At 48.9% G+C, this 15,212-nt stretch overlaps 1 protein-coding gene across 2 annotated transcripts; it reads left to right on the top strand.

The window, feature by feature from the left end:
- The first annotated feature begins 2,349 nt into the window (after window positions 1-2,349).
- Window positions 2,350-14,641, top strand: Card19 (caspase recruitment domain family member 19). 2 transcript variants are annotated; one of them, XM_042686833.1, is made up of 6 exons: window positions 2,350-2,471; window positions 9,452-9,594; window positions 11,739-11,892; window positions 13,341-13,400; window positions 13,587-13,658; window positions 14,350-14,641. In XM_042686833.1, exons 1-6 carry the CDS (start codon window positions 2,465-2,467, stop codon window positions 14,463-14,465), a joined length of 552 nt encoding a protein of 183 aa, XP_042542767.1. In that variant the 5' UTR covers window positions 2,350-2,464; the 3' UTR covers window positions 14,466-14,641. The 2 variants fall into 2 exon arrangements, with proteins under 2 accessions (XP_042542767.1, XP_042542768.1); XM_042686834.1 differs by lacking the exon at window positions 13,341-13,400.
- The last annotated feature ends 571 nt before the right edge of the window (window positions 14,642-15,212 follow it).

The raw sequence follows: 15,212 nt of genomic DNA, 5'->3' as shown, positions 1-15,212 counted from the left end.
CATAGTTAAGTAAGTTTGTCTTACTGGAGCAGAGGTGGGGGAAGGGAAGATTAGGATAAAAGGTTCTGGCTCTCAAATATGAGTTACAAATACACGTCCAGAGTGTAGTGATGCATGCCTGTAATCTAGCTACTTGGGAAGCAGAGGAAAGAGAATAATGGTCCAAGGAGATACCAGATAAAGTAGTAAGGTTCTCTCTTAGAATCTTTTTCTTTCTTAGAGAGAAAGAGAGGGGGGTGGGGGCTGCATAACTAAAGTGATAGAATGTTTGTCCAGAAAGCTTGAGGCCTGGGTTAAATCCTGGCATTGCAAAAAAAAGGAAAGAGGAAAGAGGAAAAGAAGTCATATCTTAAGCTAATATGAAAACTAACAACTAACTCAAAATGGATCAAATACCTAACCTTAAGAACATAAACTAAGCCGGGCGCTGGTGGCTCACGCCTGTAATCCTAGCTACTCAGGAAGCTGAGATCTGAGGATCAAGGTTCAAAGCCAGCCCGGGCAGGAGAGACTGTGAGACTCCTATCTCCAATAAACCACCAGAAAACTGGAAGTGGCGCTGTAGCTCAAGTGGTAGAGCGCTCGCCTTGAGCTGAAGAGCTGAGGGACAGCACCCAGGCCCAGAGTTCAAGCCCCACGACCGACAAAAAAAAAAAAAGAAAGAAAATGGCACATCACTGACTAATTTCCACAGACATGAAGGTAGAATGCTGGTCTTCCTGAGAGAGGAAAGGGTTGCCAACGCCAAAGGTAGGCAGCACTTGGAGTCCTCACTGTCTCACCCAGTCCCAGCACTTGTGATTCTGACATTCTCCTCAGGAGTGAAATGAGTGTAGAGGTGGTCAATGCAAGAAGACACCATAATACAGTATGATGATGGATGAATGACTAGGGTTAGGCTGTGTCCCCAGTAGGCTCTGTAGCATTCCCACAGGAGGTAAGTCCTAGATCTAGTGAAATCTAGCCTGGATTCACCCCCCCGTCCCCCCCCACACACACACTCAGAGGCTGAGTGCATATCACCTCACCTAGGGCAGGCTAAGCATATTGTCCTCTGTGCAGACTGAGAGTTGCTGCTTACTTGCTTTGAATCTCTTGGGCCTGTGAGGAACCTGAATAGGGTTCATGTGTGTGTGTGTGTGTGTGTGTGTGTGTGTGTGTGTGTGCCTGTGAGGAACCTGAATAGGGTTCGTGTGTGTGTGTGTGTGTGTGTGTGTGTGTGTGTGTGTATTGACCACCGGGCCTGAGAGTTTGTGGTTTCCAAGAGGCCATTACAACCTAATGTCAAGGTACTTCATATGAGAAGATAAACTGCAGCACAGGGGAGAAAACTGAGGCAGAAAGATGAAGGGCACAAAGACCACAGGGACTTTTGTGGTAAGGCTCCCAGGTAAGGGTACAATGTCTCAAAGGAAACAAAACAAAATGCTTGGAGTCATAGCTAGCTGAGAACCCTGCCTTGCTCTCCCAGCCTCCCCCAGCTCCATTTCCTAACCACAACTTGGCACATTTGACAGCATCATATAGTGCTGGGGGATTCTTTTGGTGGGCACCAGAGCTGGAAAGGAAGGGAAACAGGTGGAGAGATTTGTCTGAGGTCGCTCATTTCGGGAAACTGATGCTAAAGTTAAATGACTTCCCTAGTGAGAGCCACAGTGCCAGGCTGGTGTTCCCTTCTGCAAGTGGGAACTCAACAGGTAATGGGTCGCACTCTTCAGTCGCAACTTTCCCCTGGGCACCACTGTCCAAGCCCCGCTTGCTCGGATGCAAAATCAAAGCTACTTTGGCTGATATACGAAAGGCTATACTGGACTGGATGCAGACAAGCCTTTTGCCCCATACCTGACTTACATGACCTTGAATGACTCATATCTCCTCTGAGTCTCATTTTCTTCATCTTGGAGGTGGGGTGCGATAGCCCAGGGTGGAGCTCCACGGGCTGGCAGAGCCGGCAAGTCCGAGACACCAGGAGTCCAAGCCCGGCTAGCAACGGTGGAGCCTGGGAGGGCGGGACCAAGAACCGGAGGACTCAAGTGAGGCGCGCATTGGCTAATTGGAGATGGGGGCGGGACTTGTGTGAAAGGCGTGGCTCAGAGCGAGAGGCGGGGCTTACAGCCCTCCGGACGTGGGCGGGGCCCAGAGTTCCACGTGGCGAGGTAACTGACACTGTCGGGGGCGTGGTTCTGTGAGGGAACGGGTTTACACACTGTTGACACTGGGCCGGGAAAGGGCGGTGATAGGACGGCGCTCGGGGCTCGGCGCAGCTTCCCAGCCGGGACGGGGAGGGGGCGTGGCTAGTTGAGGGGCGGTATTTAGGGTGGCGGCCCCGTCGTGGTCGCAGCTGGGAGGGACTTAGCGGGAAGAGGCTGGGCTTAGAGCCCAGCCTGCGGGGCGGCGGTCACCGGAGCCGGTGGGCCGGGCGGCGGACAGCCGGGGACGGCGGGGTGGCGCGGTGTCTGCCGCCATGACAGGTGGGCACAGGGCCAGCCTGGCGTTGACCTTGGCTGTCAGCTGTGGGCGGCGGCGCGGGTGCACCCGCGGGGCGGGAGGGGGGGGCTCCCGGGCTCTGCGCGGCGGGGCCGGGGGCGCCGGGGGGCTGGGAGGCACGGAAAGTGGGGCGCCCAGGTGCAGGCTTGAAGAGGCAGAGCAGCAGGTAAGCTCGGAGGCCGGGGCGGGGCGAGATCGCGGCCCTGCGGCTGCGTTCGTGGATCGGAGCGGCGTCGGGCCGCGCGCGGGGTGCGGTGGGCTGGGGCTGAGATCGGGGTTGCCTTCCTGGGCACGGCGTGGTACCCGTGGGACTCTCCTTCTGCTGCCTCCGGGGCGCCTGGGGCTCTGCATTCCCTTACCCCAGAGAGGACGGGGGCGAATCAGAGCCAGCAACTGGACTCCCCGCATCCGCTTGGGATGGGCCCAGCCCGGCCTGCCCACTCCTGATCTGGGTTCCGCCCACTTTCTTTTCTGTCTTTGCTCTGTAAGAGGAGCTCAGGAGGCTCAGGCGCCAGTGAAGGACCCCATGGCAAACTGTTTGAGTCCTGTGGGGGCGGCCAGGCACCACACCTCTGTTCACTTTTCGGCTTCATGTAGTGGAAGGTGGCCCAGGGTGTCAGAGTGGAGCCACGAGTCCCCGGCCCTCTCTGGTCATAGCTTGCACCAAAATAGGTTTTCGTGGGCTGAAACCTGATGACTTTCAAGACAACCAGGCTAGAAGAGACTTCTGTTGTCACCTGCTCCCCTTTGTCATCCCTCCAACTCGTCTTGTTTCTGGTTGCTATTTCTAAGCGTATACCACACCTGAGGTTCCTCCTGAGGCACTACCTATAACTGTATGAGGATGTCTGTGTATGAATAGAAAAACAACATCGGGTTGAATAGGTACCCTGGCTACTCTGCTGGTCAGTGGAGAAGAGGACCTAAGCCCTGGCCCCAGCACTCAGGTCTATGCGATGCATGTCCAGACTCCCGGTTTCCTAGCAACTTGAAAGCAAGTTCATCAGGGTGCATGAGATGCATAACTTAGAGCTGTGTTGCCTCCACGGAGCCCTGTCATGAACTGAGTGTTGGTGGAGACTGAGGCAGCACGCTGGGGAGGGAGTAGGTAATCTGAGAAGGTTTCTTACTTGAAGGGACTTAGCATCTGGAAGGGCACAGCCAGACAGCAGGTCCTCAAGGTTTTGGCTATGAAAACAGCATACACTTTCTGGTATCTACTGGGCCTCTAGATAGTACTCACAATCCTTCCTTTTGGGTTAAGAATTGGAGACCTAGATAACCCCTCTGTACAGTATGTTCACAAAAAAAATAAAATTAAATTAAAAAAAAAAAAAGAATTGGAGACCTAGAGAGCAGAGGCCTGTGAAGATCAGCTGGACAGCTTGCTGAGGCCACAGGCAATTAGTCCTGGGCTTACTATCCTCCTGTACTGCCTGGGGGCCTGCCTTTCCCTAGTCTTTGCTGCCAGCAAGCATATGTGTGAACCAGTGACTGCCAAACACTGACTGCCAAACACTGATGGTGTCTGCACAGGACAGGTGCTTAATAAGTTAGCTGCCTAGTGATGGAGTGATCTTAGCCATACTGGGTGCTGGTGTAAGAGGGTCCTCTGAGAGCAATTTGGAGGGAGGTTGATGGCCAAGTGTTGTAACCTCAGTAGGATAAGGGTGGGGGAGGGGGAACCTCAAGGAGGCTTCACTGTCCCCAGCTATGGTGTAGTTAGGAGCTGCCAAGCAGGAAGGGGTTGAATAAGGATGTGGGGCTGGATGCTCCGGGGCTCAAATAACAGGCTGAAGGCTTTGGTCTAAGCTGAGAAGGAAGTTCAGGCTAGAGTGGGTGGGGTCTATGATCCTGGTGCCAGTGAGACAGGAAGTGGGAATGTGGAATTTGAGAGTCTTCTTTTGTCCTGTGAAGACAGTCCTGGCTGTGTTTACCAGGGCCTGGCACTCGGACAAGGGCTTCCCAGTGGTTGCCTGTATGGGTTTTGCATGCATAGCTCACAAGAACCACAGGAAATGTAGGAAACCGAGAGCCTCAGAGCTGCACAGGCAGCCTCAGCCCCCGGGCTATGCTACTTGTGCCGGGTGACTCAGGACTCCAGTGACTCATGCTCTGTGGGCAGCAGAGGCCCTGCTGGGCTCACAAGGTGGGAGGAGGCTGCTACAGGGCGCTGTCCACCAACAGATCTTGCCCTAGGCATTGGACTGATGCCCATTTATTGTGGAACTCTTTAGTGCATGCCTACTGTGTACTCATCCCTATAAGCAGTCTTGGGCCTGCTCCTGTCTGTCAGAGGACAGATTCATGTAGCCTATTACATGGCTGATTCATGTGTTAACAGGAGAGCTAGGATATTTGGGTATGAAGAGGTAGCCCCAATATGCCTGTGTCTGGGTCTATACCTCAGATCTGCCTAGCTGACTGCAGTCTTAAATACATACCTTGTCTTCTTGTCTTCTGTTTCTTTGTCTGAAATTGAGGGTGGTGGTTATGCTTATCTTGCAAACAGGAGGAAGGGCAGAGATAGGTAGGTGTAGAGTCTATAGAATGCCTGGCTCATGGGATTTCTCCATGAGAAATGAATCCAAATAATGACTAGGATTCATTTTAACTTTCCAGTAAGAGAGGCTGCAGGTGCTGGAGCCAGGCTGCCAGATGTAGCTGGCCATGTAGCTTTGGCAGATCCCTGGGGCAGCTAAAGAGTCTTATCTTCCACATAGGCTGTGAGGGTTTAGCCACATTCGGAGTCCCTAGCTACCGCCTTTGTGATCGGAGATGGCGGCTGATGGCCCAAAGAGTAGGCCTGGAGGACCAGGACAACTCCCTCCATTTGTCCTCTGGAGGACAGGCATAGTGGATAAAACCTTTGGGTAGGCAGCCTTGTGAATGCAGACCCCACCCTTACATCATAATCCCCTGGAGGACACATTTGACTTACTAGTGCAGGGTGATCGTCCCCTTCCACCTGACCACACAGGACCCTATAGAGCATGGCTTGCTTCAATGGTATGAGAATTCAAAAAGCAGAGGAAAGACCAGCCAAAAGGATGGAGATGTGAGAAAGATCGCATTTGAATACTGTGCCCCATGGGTGAAACCAGAGAAAATGGCCCATCTTTTCCAAATATCAATTATTTTGTAAATACCTTATAAAAGTTTATCTACTTACAAGCAATGCACTCATTTTTAATAAAGTTTGAAAAGTTTTGACAAGGCAGATCAAAACAATGTTTCTGTCACTCCAAAAGGTCCTTTGCATCCCATTTCATCATCCATCTACTAACTCTATTTTGTAAGTAGACTTAGAAGATGTAAGACAATGGAATGCACGCCTTTCCTTAAAGTCTTAATGAACAACAGCCACATCAGAAAGAGAATTAAGAACAGTTGAAGCTCTCAAGTATTTTCATCTGCACAAAAAAACCCCAGACTTTCATTGTGTTTCAAAAACCAGAAGACAATCAAAGTTTTAAGTAGTATTTTAAAAACAGATTAATTTGAATATAAATAATTATTCATTTTATACTTTGGACACATACAAACAAAGTGGATCTAATAGCAATAACTGAGTTGACTTTAATAATTCCATTTATTTTTAGTTTTGATGGCTGGCTATTTGAATTCTCCTAAGAGGGGAAAAATATTTTAAACTATAAAGAATTTTCTAGGTTGGGCATTGGTTGGTCCTGTGTGCTCTAGCTACTCAGGAGGCTGAGATCTGAGAATCATGGTTTGAAACAAGCCTGAGCAGAAAAGTTCATGAAACCTTGTCTTCAATTAACCAGCAAAAATTCATAACTGGAGCTGTGGCTCCAGTGTTAGAACGTCAGCCTTGAACAAAAAAAGCTAAGCAAGAAAATAAGGCCCTGAATTCAAGCTCTAGTACTACTACTTATTATTATTATTATATAATTATGTAAAATATAATTATATCAAATATATAACTTATTATTTTCTAATCAGTTTCAGCTTTGCAGTCAGATTCCTAAAAAAATAGGGAAGTAACACCGGAGAGTAGGAATTTGCATGTTGCTTGAATTTTTTCTTATCACTTGGAATGGAACTGTAAGCCATAAAGATTCTCATATATAGGTTTCATTCTGGGCTCAGTCTCATTCAGTACTACATTGTTTTGCGTATTTTACTTTGGTGAGTTTTAAAGTCAGATACTCGGAGTCTTCCAAAGTTATTCTTTTTAAATATTGTTTTGGCTATTAAATGCTTTGAAATTCTACATAAATTTCAGGATGGATTTTTCTGTTTCTGCAAAACAACAACAAAACACTTTTGGGGTTTTGATAGAGATAGCATTGTCTGTGGATTGCTTTGAGTTGTGTCCTCATTGTTATAGTATTATCCTCTAATCCAAGAATGTGAGACATCTTTCCTTTTTGTTAGATGTTCATTTTTTTAACAGTGTACATTTTTTGCCTCCTTGATTAAATTTATTTTTATTTTGTTCACTTTAATGCCATTATAGATGGAATTTTTTTATTTTTGAATTGTTCATTGTTAGTATATAACAGTTTTGACTTCATGTCTTGCAGTCTTACTGCATATGTTGATTAGCTTAGCAGTTTTTTAAGAAGACTAAGTTTTTTGTTGTTGTTGTTGGCGGTGGTCATGGGGCTTGAACTCATGGTCTGGGCATTGTCCCTGAGCTTTTTCAAAGTGCTCTGTCACTTTGAGCCATAGTGCCACTATCAGGGTTCTAGTGGTTAATTGGAGATAAGAGAGTTTCACTGACTTTCCTGCCCAGGCTGGCTTTGATCTGCGATTCTCAAATCCCAGCCTCCTGAGTAGCTAGGATTGATTACAGGCATGAGCCACAGGTACCCAACTATGATTTTTTCTTCTATATAAACCATACCATCTGTAAAGATAAATTTTCTTCTTCCTTTCCAATTTGGATGCCTTTACTTTTCTTGTCTAATTGCTCTGGCCAGAGCATTTACAATTACAGTGAATGGAAGTGGCAGGAGGAGGCATCCTTGTCTTGTTTCTGTCTCTAGAGGAAAAGCTTTCATCATTCAGCATGATTGTGTGATATATATATATATATTATAAATATATATATATATAATATATATATATATATATATATATATATATATATATATATATAATTTATGGCTTGAACCATGTTGAGGAACTTTCCCTCTGCCTTAATTTGCTTTGTGCAACATGAGAGAACTCTTGACACTGGATAACTTACAATGAACAGACAATTTCTGGCTTATAGTTTTGATGGCTAAATAGTTCTGGAAGTAAAAAGCCTTCTTTTTATGTATAAGGGAAGGAAAGGATATGATGGTAAACTTCCTATAACCAGTATCAATAACTAGTAATTTACAAGGGTAGGGCTTCATGAGCTAAATGTCTCTTATTAGGCTCCACCTCCTAACACTTATATTGGGCATGAGTTTTCCAACACATGCACATTCAAAATCTAGCATCTTCTATTTCTAATTAATTGAGTATTGGTATCAAGAAAAAGTGAATTTTGTAAGATTCTTTTTCTGCATCAATTGAAGTTATGTATTTTTTTCATTCTATTAGTATGATCTGTTACATCTGTTTTTGTATTTTGTACCATCATATCAAGAATAAATCCATATAATTCTTTTACTATGGTGCTGAATTTGGATTATGAATATTTTGTTGAGGACTTTTACATTAATATTCATAAAGGGTATTCTGTATAATTTATTTTCTTATTGTGTGTTTGTCTGATTTGAGTATCATAATTCTGACGTCATGTAATAGTTAGGAAGTGCTCTTTCCTCTTCAGTGTCTTGTAAGAGGTAGGATTTGTGTTGACTCATTTTAAAATGCTTGGTAGAATTCATCAGAGAAACCATCTGGTCCTAGCTTTTCCTTCTTGGGGCAGTTTTGATTAACCTTCTAAGGAATTAGAGGTCCTGTCAGATGTTCTTATTTATTCATGATTTAGTTTTTAGACAAGTGGCCATATGTCTATAAGGTTTCCAGAAGGATCCTGTGACCCCCCATGCCTGTTTATATCCTCTCTACCCCTCAGCTTTAAAGATCTGTCTTCTGTGGAGTGAGTGTGTGTGTGTGTGTGTTTGTTGGGATCAAACCTTGCATGTGATCCACAGTGTAAGTGCTTTAATGGTGATTTGATTGTGTTTGTGTGTGTGTGTGTGTGTGTGTGTGTGTGTATGTGTTTTGCCAGTCCTGAGACTTGAACTCAGGGCCTGGGTGCTGTCCCTGAGCTTCTTTTGCTGAAGGGTAGCACTCTACCACTTGAGCCACAGCACCACTTCTGGCTTTTTCTGTTTATGTAATAAAGAGGAATCGAACCTAGGGCTTCATGCATGCTAGGCAAGCACTCTACCACTAAGCCACATTCCCAACCCCCTTTAATGATGATTTCTGATAGAAAAACCAAAGGATAAGGCCCTTCCTTGGATGGTTTGTTGGTTTGCTGGTGGTAGTAGCTTTAAGGCCTTCCTGACTGCCTTGTCCCATGGTGATCCCAGCACAGGCCATCCTGAGCCTCATGTTCTTGCAGCTACATGGCCGAGGGTTGCTGTACTGCTCGGAACTAGGCCTTCTTTGAGTTCGTATGACTTCCCTAGGTGCTACCTATTTTCAGATGGCATTGTGGGTGCCTGTGGGATGGCATATTCACCCTTCTGAGTTTATTTTCTGTGGTAAGCTCTTGGGCATAGAAGAGGAGCTGGAGAATATGTCCTTTTCTGGGTTTCTGCCAAGCCTGTCCACTTCCATCTTTTGGCAAGGTGAGTTGGTTGGTTAGTAGCTTTCCCTGTATATGATGGCCACTACATGAGCTGTCAGCAATCTGGCAGGTATACCCTTGAGGGAATTCATCACCCTTCCAGCAATGTGTGGAGACTCCAGAGGTCAACACCAAGGGAGCCATCTTTGGCCCCCTTAGGGCTGCACTGGCTCACGTCCTGCGCTCCCCACGTTTCAGATCAGACCTACTGTGATCGTCTGGTGCAGGACACACCTTTCCTGACAGGCCAGGGGCGCCTGAGTGAGCAGCAGGTGGACAGGATCATTCTCCAGCTGAACCGTTACTACCCACAGATCCTCACCAACAAGGAAGCCGAAAAGGTGCTGAGGAGATGAGGGTGGGGGAGCCCAAGCCGCCTCTCCATTTCCCTTTCTTTCTGGGCTGGGGGAAGCTGTTGGAGTTAGCTTTGAGTCATTTTCTCAAGGGATGGCCCACCAGGATAGTCTCAGGTGGCATACCTGGGCTTGGATACCAAGGCTACCAGAGCTCAAAAGTGCCTGAGTAGCTGGGTGCATATGGCTCATGCCTGTAATCCTAGCTACTCAAGAGGCTGACATCTGCGGATCGTGGTTCAAAGCCAGCCTGGGCAGGAAATTCTGTGAGACTCTTATCTCCAATTAACCACCAGAAAACTGGAAGTGATGCTGTGGCCCAAGTGTTAGAGCACTTGACTTGAGCTGAAGAGCTCAGGGACAACATTCAGGCCCAGAGTTCAATCCCCACAACTGACCCCCCCCCCCGCAAAAAAAACCCCAAACAACTGCCGAGTGACCCCAAGTAACCCCAGAACATCAGCGCTATTCATGTCCTCTTGCCTGCTGTGACCACATCCCACAACACGTGACAACATACAATCATACATAGCAGTGTAAGACCAGAAGCAGGAAACAGAGGGTGGGTCTAAAGTCTGGGCCTGGCATCACTCTGATGCCACACAGAGGTTCAAAGTGGGTACTTTTTCTCTCTTCATTTCTTCCTTGAGTATGTGAGCTGGAAGGCCCAGCCCCTCTGAGGTAGAGGTTGGAGCCTCTAGACCATATGGCAGGGCAGGAGCTGGATTTGCCCTACGCTACTCAGCAGAGCTCAGGGAGACTAGTGTTGGGAGCTTTAGCTTCCCTGTCTGTGCAGTAGGCATAAGAGTCCTGTGCTTGCAAGCTGTGGCACAGACTTGCCCACCTGGTAAATGGTGCCACGCATGCTCCTTCACAGCCTGTAAGGGCCACAGTTACTACTCCTTGTACAAAGAAGCCTGCTGAGGCCTAAGAGGCAGTCATGTGCCCAGGGTCACCCTTATCAGGCTTGGCCCCGCAGAGATGTGATGTGCCATGTGAACTCTGCTGGGGATGGCATGTGAGAGGCAGTTCCTGGGCTCTGTCCCAAGAGGTCTAATCCTGACTACCTCCCCGGGCCTGGGGGACCTGAGGGACCTGAGAGGCTCTGGGCTTCAGGGGTACAGGTGGGAGTTGAGCCTGCCAGGCCCCAAACTCCAACTCCGGCCCTGAGCTACCTCCTCCTTAGCAGTGGTCTCTGACAATGGAGGACCTGGCTGTTGGTACCAGAGTCCTACTAGGCTTTTGGGGTCCATGTCTAGTCCCTGCTGTTCTGTTGAGTATCTTCCTGTCTTGGAACTAAAGTTTCCCCACTTGTTGAGAGGTCACAAGTTTGAGACCCCTAGAACAGGTAAGGTTGGTCAGGACAGAACCAGACTGCTACCAGCTCAGATGTTGGCTACATTATGAGAGTCAGACAATGATTTAAAACCTAACAGCTCAAATAATCTCATTACTATAACTAGAAATCTTATACATGCTCAGTTTCAAGAAGTTTCTCACAGGTACCTCAAGCCTTATTGATGTATGGCTCAACTTTACTCCCCTATAGCAATGAGTACAGCCACCAGGGGGCAGCACGAGGCCATAGCTTCCTAGTCCCTGGGGTCAATGCAGAATGCCCTGTCCACTGACCCTTAAAACTACATGCTGGCTCATCAAATACATCAGAAAAACCCATTTTTTTTCTCAGCTAATATTTCAAAGATCTGATTCAGGTTCCTATAACTGTAAAATAATAGCAGTTATCACTTATGTCATCTCTTCAATGACCCTACAATTTATTATTTATTATTCACGTTTTACAAATAAAGAAAAACAAGTCTCAGTGGTTTGCAGTGACTTACTGAGGCCACACAGGAAGTCATACCGAGTCTTAGCACTTAGGGTGACATCCCCTGCCCCATGCTTGTTTTGTGGTGTCTCTTAGCCTCAGTTGGCCATTCTCTACTCTATGGGAAGTGAGGATTGGCAGAAGTGCCCCTAACTGTGGCAGTGCTGGGCTCCATGCAGGAGTGGTGAGGGGCACTAGGGGTTCCCATACCTGGAGAAGACACTGAGGCTGGGATCCTGAGCCAGGGGTTCCACCCTAGCCACAGCTGCCCCCTCCAGCATGCTCTTCCCTCTGCCCTCAGTTCCGGAACCCCAAGGCCTCCTTGCGTGTGCGGCTCTGTGACCTCCTGAGCCACCTGCAGCAGAGAGGCGAGCAGCACTGCCAGGAGTTCTACCGAGCCCTGTACATCCACGCCCAGCCTCTGCACAGCTGCCTGCCCAGCCGCTATACCCTGCGTAAGTGCCACCTCCCCACCATCACCACTGGCCCAGTGATGGTCTAGGAAGGCCATTCTGTCAGATGGCTATGTCTTGGACATCCTGGGTGCCCATCTGAAGCTGCAGCAGCTCAGCTCTGGCATCCCTGCATTCCCCAATCCTCCCCAGAGACTACCCTGTGGCCTCCCGGCAAGAATCTCATAGGCGCTGCTGTCTGTCTGCCTCTCTCTTTCTCCTTTTCCTTCCCTCTTTCCTTCTCTCCCTCTCCCTCTCTCCATTCTCTGACTCTTCATCCCTCTCCCTACCTCTCTTCTTGTGCAGGTTTTTTTCTTTTTTTCTTTTTGTTAGTCCTGAAGCTTGAACTCAGGGCCTGGGAGCTGTCCCTGAGCTCTTTTGCTCCAGGCTAATGCTCTGTCACTTTGAGCCACAGCTCCACTTCTGGTTTTTGAGTAGTTTACTGGAGATAAGAGTCTCATTAGTACTTTTCTGCCCCAGCTGACTTTGAACTGTGACCTCAGCTTCCTAAATAGCTAGAATTACAGGCATGAGCAACAGCACCTGGCTCTTGTGTTGGTTTTTACACTGTAGCCTGCATCCCATACATCTGGTCTTCTTCCTTTTATACCCTCATGTGAATGCGGATGACTTCATATTCATGAAGTCAGCCTTGTCCTCACAGTGTAAGGTGCTCCTAGGCCATTCCAGCCTTGACTTAACCCTGTCCACAGTAGGCATTGGGGTTGTGTGCCAATTTAAATATGTGGTGTTTCTGTGAGGTGTCCTCGAGTACAGAGGGCTGGGCAGAGGCTTGTGCTCCCCCAGCTCTCCCTCTAAGCTTGTTGGATCGAGCAGGGCATAGCCAGGCTAGGATGCTAGTACCCTTTTGGAGTAGGAGTAAGGGATACTGTTCTCAGCCAGAGGAATGAGGCGGCCTAGCTCAAGCCCCTCTGCCAGGAGTCTCATCCCAATAACGCATCCCCAGATCTCTCAGGACACAGTATAGTTGCTCAAGGATGGGGCAGATGGGCCCTCTCACCAGCTGACTGTTCCAAGGGTCTTTCAGAAGATAGCTAGGTAGAGCCACACCTCTTCAGGAGATAAAGCAGCTTCCATGGCTCCTAGGTATCCCCATGGTCTGTCTGGCAGGTGGGCTGCCTGCAGAGGTCCAACAGGAAGATCTAGGGCTAAAGCTTCCTGTCCTGCCCTGCCGCCTGTGCCTGGCCAGACAGCTCATGAAGATAGCAGTCAGATTCCATCATGGATACTCTGCTGTATTAGGTATCTTGTGGCCAGGAAACCATGGGCTTCCCTGAGGGTCTAACTGCACTATGTCCTGGCATCTCAGGGCCACATGGGACCATGCGAGTGCTCAGCAGCCTCAGGAGGTAGATGCAGCCTTGGGTATCCCATGGGGGTGCTCTCAGGTCCAGGCCTTGACTAACAGTGCTCTGTGATTTTGTTTCCAGAGAACTCAGAGTACACAGAGCTCGACTGGGGCAGCGAGAGCCGCGAGCTGAGTGACCGGGGTAACACGCTCGGCTGCCTCCCTCTCTTTTTCTATCTCCCTCCCTCCCCCTCCCCACCTCTAGGCTCCGTCTTGGTCCCCGGGCTTCTCCATCCCAAGGCTGGGCTCCATTCTTACCTTCGTGTTGGTAGACAGCCCCTGAGGTTTTCACTAACCTGGCAAATGACTCCCATTCCTTTTCCCCCAGGACCTATGAGCTTCCTGGCAGGCCTGGGCCTGGCTGCAGGCTTAGCCCTCCTCCTCTACTGCTGCCCTCCAGGTGGGTTCAAACAGGTCACACAGGTCACACAGGCTCCAGGCCAGCCACTGGCCAGGGCTAAAGGAGAAGACCCTGAATCCTGTGCACGTTATGGCCCCTTGGCCTCTCTGCTGCCTCAATTTCCTCACCTACACAGTGGGAGGGAGTCAGGCATCATCCTAAAGGGATACCAAGAAATCGCATGGGAGCCCCCCATCCTGGGTGGGAATCAGAGGACAACACTCAGGGAGGAGGGAACACCTGGGGCCTGGGGATTAAAGAGTTCTGCCACACTGGTGACCTTGAGTCACCTGGGGTCTTTGAGTAAGTCACTTCCCCTAAAGCCTGGGTCTTGTAATCTCTGTAGAGTTCCATGACTGGAGGCCACAAGGCATCACAGTGCCAAGTCAAGTCCAGCCCACTCTCCCTCCCCCTTCCCATGATGCCCGAGTTTGTCCCACCTGTGGAAGGCCTCAGGGGGTGGGGCCAGGTGCATGCCCACACAGTGCCCAAGGCCTGCGGGTCACTCAGGCAAGAGCTATAGGCTTCACATGTGCCCCAATTCAGGTCTGTTAACTCAAATATCATGACCATGGGGGAATGAGACAGCACCAGTGCCCAGCCTGTTCTGGCCCCTATAGAACTCAGCAAGGCCAGGACAGCTCACCATAATGGCTGGCTCTTGGATCCGAGCTTTCCCTTTGTCTTCCAGACCCCAAGGTGTTGCCAGGAACCCGGCGTATCCTCGGCTTCTCGCCAGTGATCATCGACAGACATGTCAGCCGCTACCTTCTGGCCTTCTTAGCAGATGACCTCGGGGGATTCTGATGGACTCAGACCCTGAGCCTCGTCTGCTGCTCAACCAAAGAATCGCCCGGCTGCCCACTGCAAAGCCAGCACTTCTTTTTCTAAATGCTTATTTTTCACTATTTATAATTTCTATAAGAAGCTTATCACCTTCACCCTGCAAGGTGCCTAATGTATTAAATGTTTATATCATCTCAGCCACTGTTTCTTTTTTTCTTTTTTCTTTTTTTTCTTTTATTTTGTCTCAGGAGAGTCTCTACAGGATTCTGACTGGCCGCTGTCAGTACTGGGGCTGAACTCAGGGCCTTGTGTTCTTACTTGACTTTTATGCTCGTAGCTGATGTTCTAACAGTTGAGATAGAGTCTTGATTTTATCTACTCTAGCTGACTCTGAACCATGATTTTCAGATCTCAGCCTCCTGAGTAGCTTGGATTTACCTGAGCAACCAATGAATGCCTGGCCCTCAGAGCTTCAAGTCCAGCCTTTGGGCCAGGCCTTCCCCTCCCCTTCCCTCTGTGTCTCCTTACTATGCCCTCTCTCTCAGACATCTTCCCCTTGCTCCCAACCTCTCAGACCTCCTCTACTATCCTCCATTCCCTCCTACCTCACATGTCCCCATATTGTCCTTCCCCTGTTGCATCTCAACCTCCTGGCCATCTGGTGGCCCCTGGTGGCTCAGTCACCTGGTCTCACTGTTCAGCCTTCAGGCCCTGTGGGGAAGGATGGACAGGGGTTGGCTGGCCTGGCAGCTCTGAATCCTGGTCTGA

The sequence above is a fragment of the Dipodomys spectabilis genome, unplaced genomic scaffold (genome assembly GCF_019054845.1).
Source record: "Dipodomys spectabilis isolate Male_0828 unplaced genomic scaffold, ASM1905484v1 ptg000098l, whole genome shotgun sequence".
Classification (NCBI taxonomy): Eukaryota; Metazoa; Chordata; class Mammalia; order Rodentia; family Heteromyidae; genus Dipodomys; species Dipodomys spectabilis.
This window is presented reverse-complemented; position numbering and strand designations above follow the sequence as displayed.

Coding starts and splice junctions, on each gene's coding strand:
- Card19 (XM_042686833.1), top strand. Junction 9,595..11,738: donor CCAACAAGGAAGCCGAAAAG/GTGCTGAGGAGA, acceptor CTCTGCCCTCAG/TTCCGGAACCCCAAGGCCTC. Junction 11,893..13,340: donor GCCCAGCCGCTATACCCTGC/GTAAGTGCCACC, acceptor TTTTGTTTCCAG/AGAACTCAGAGTACACAGAG.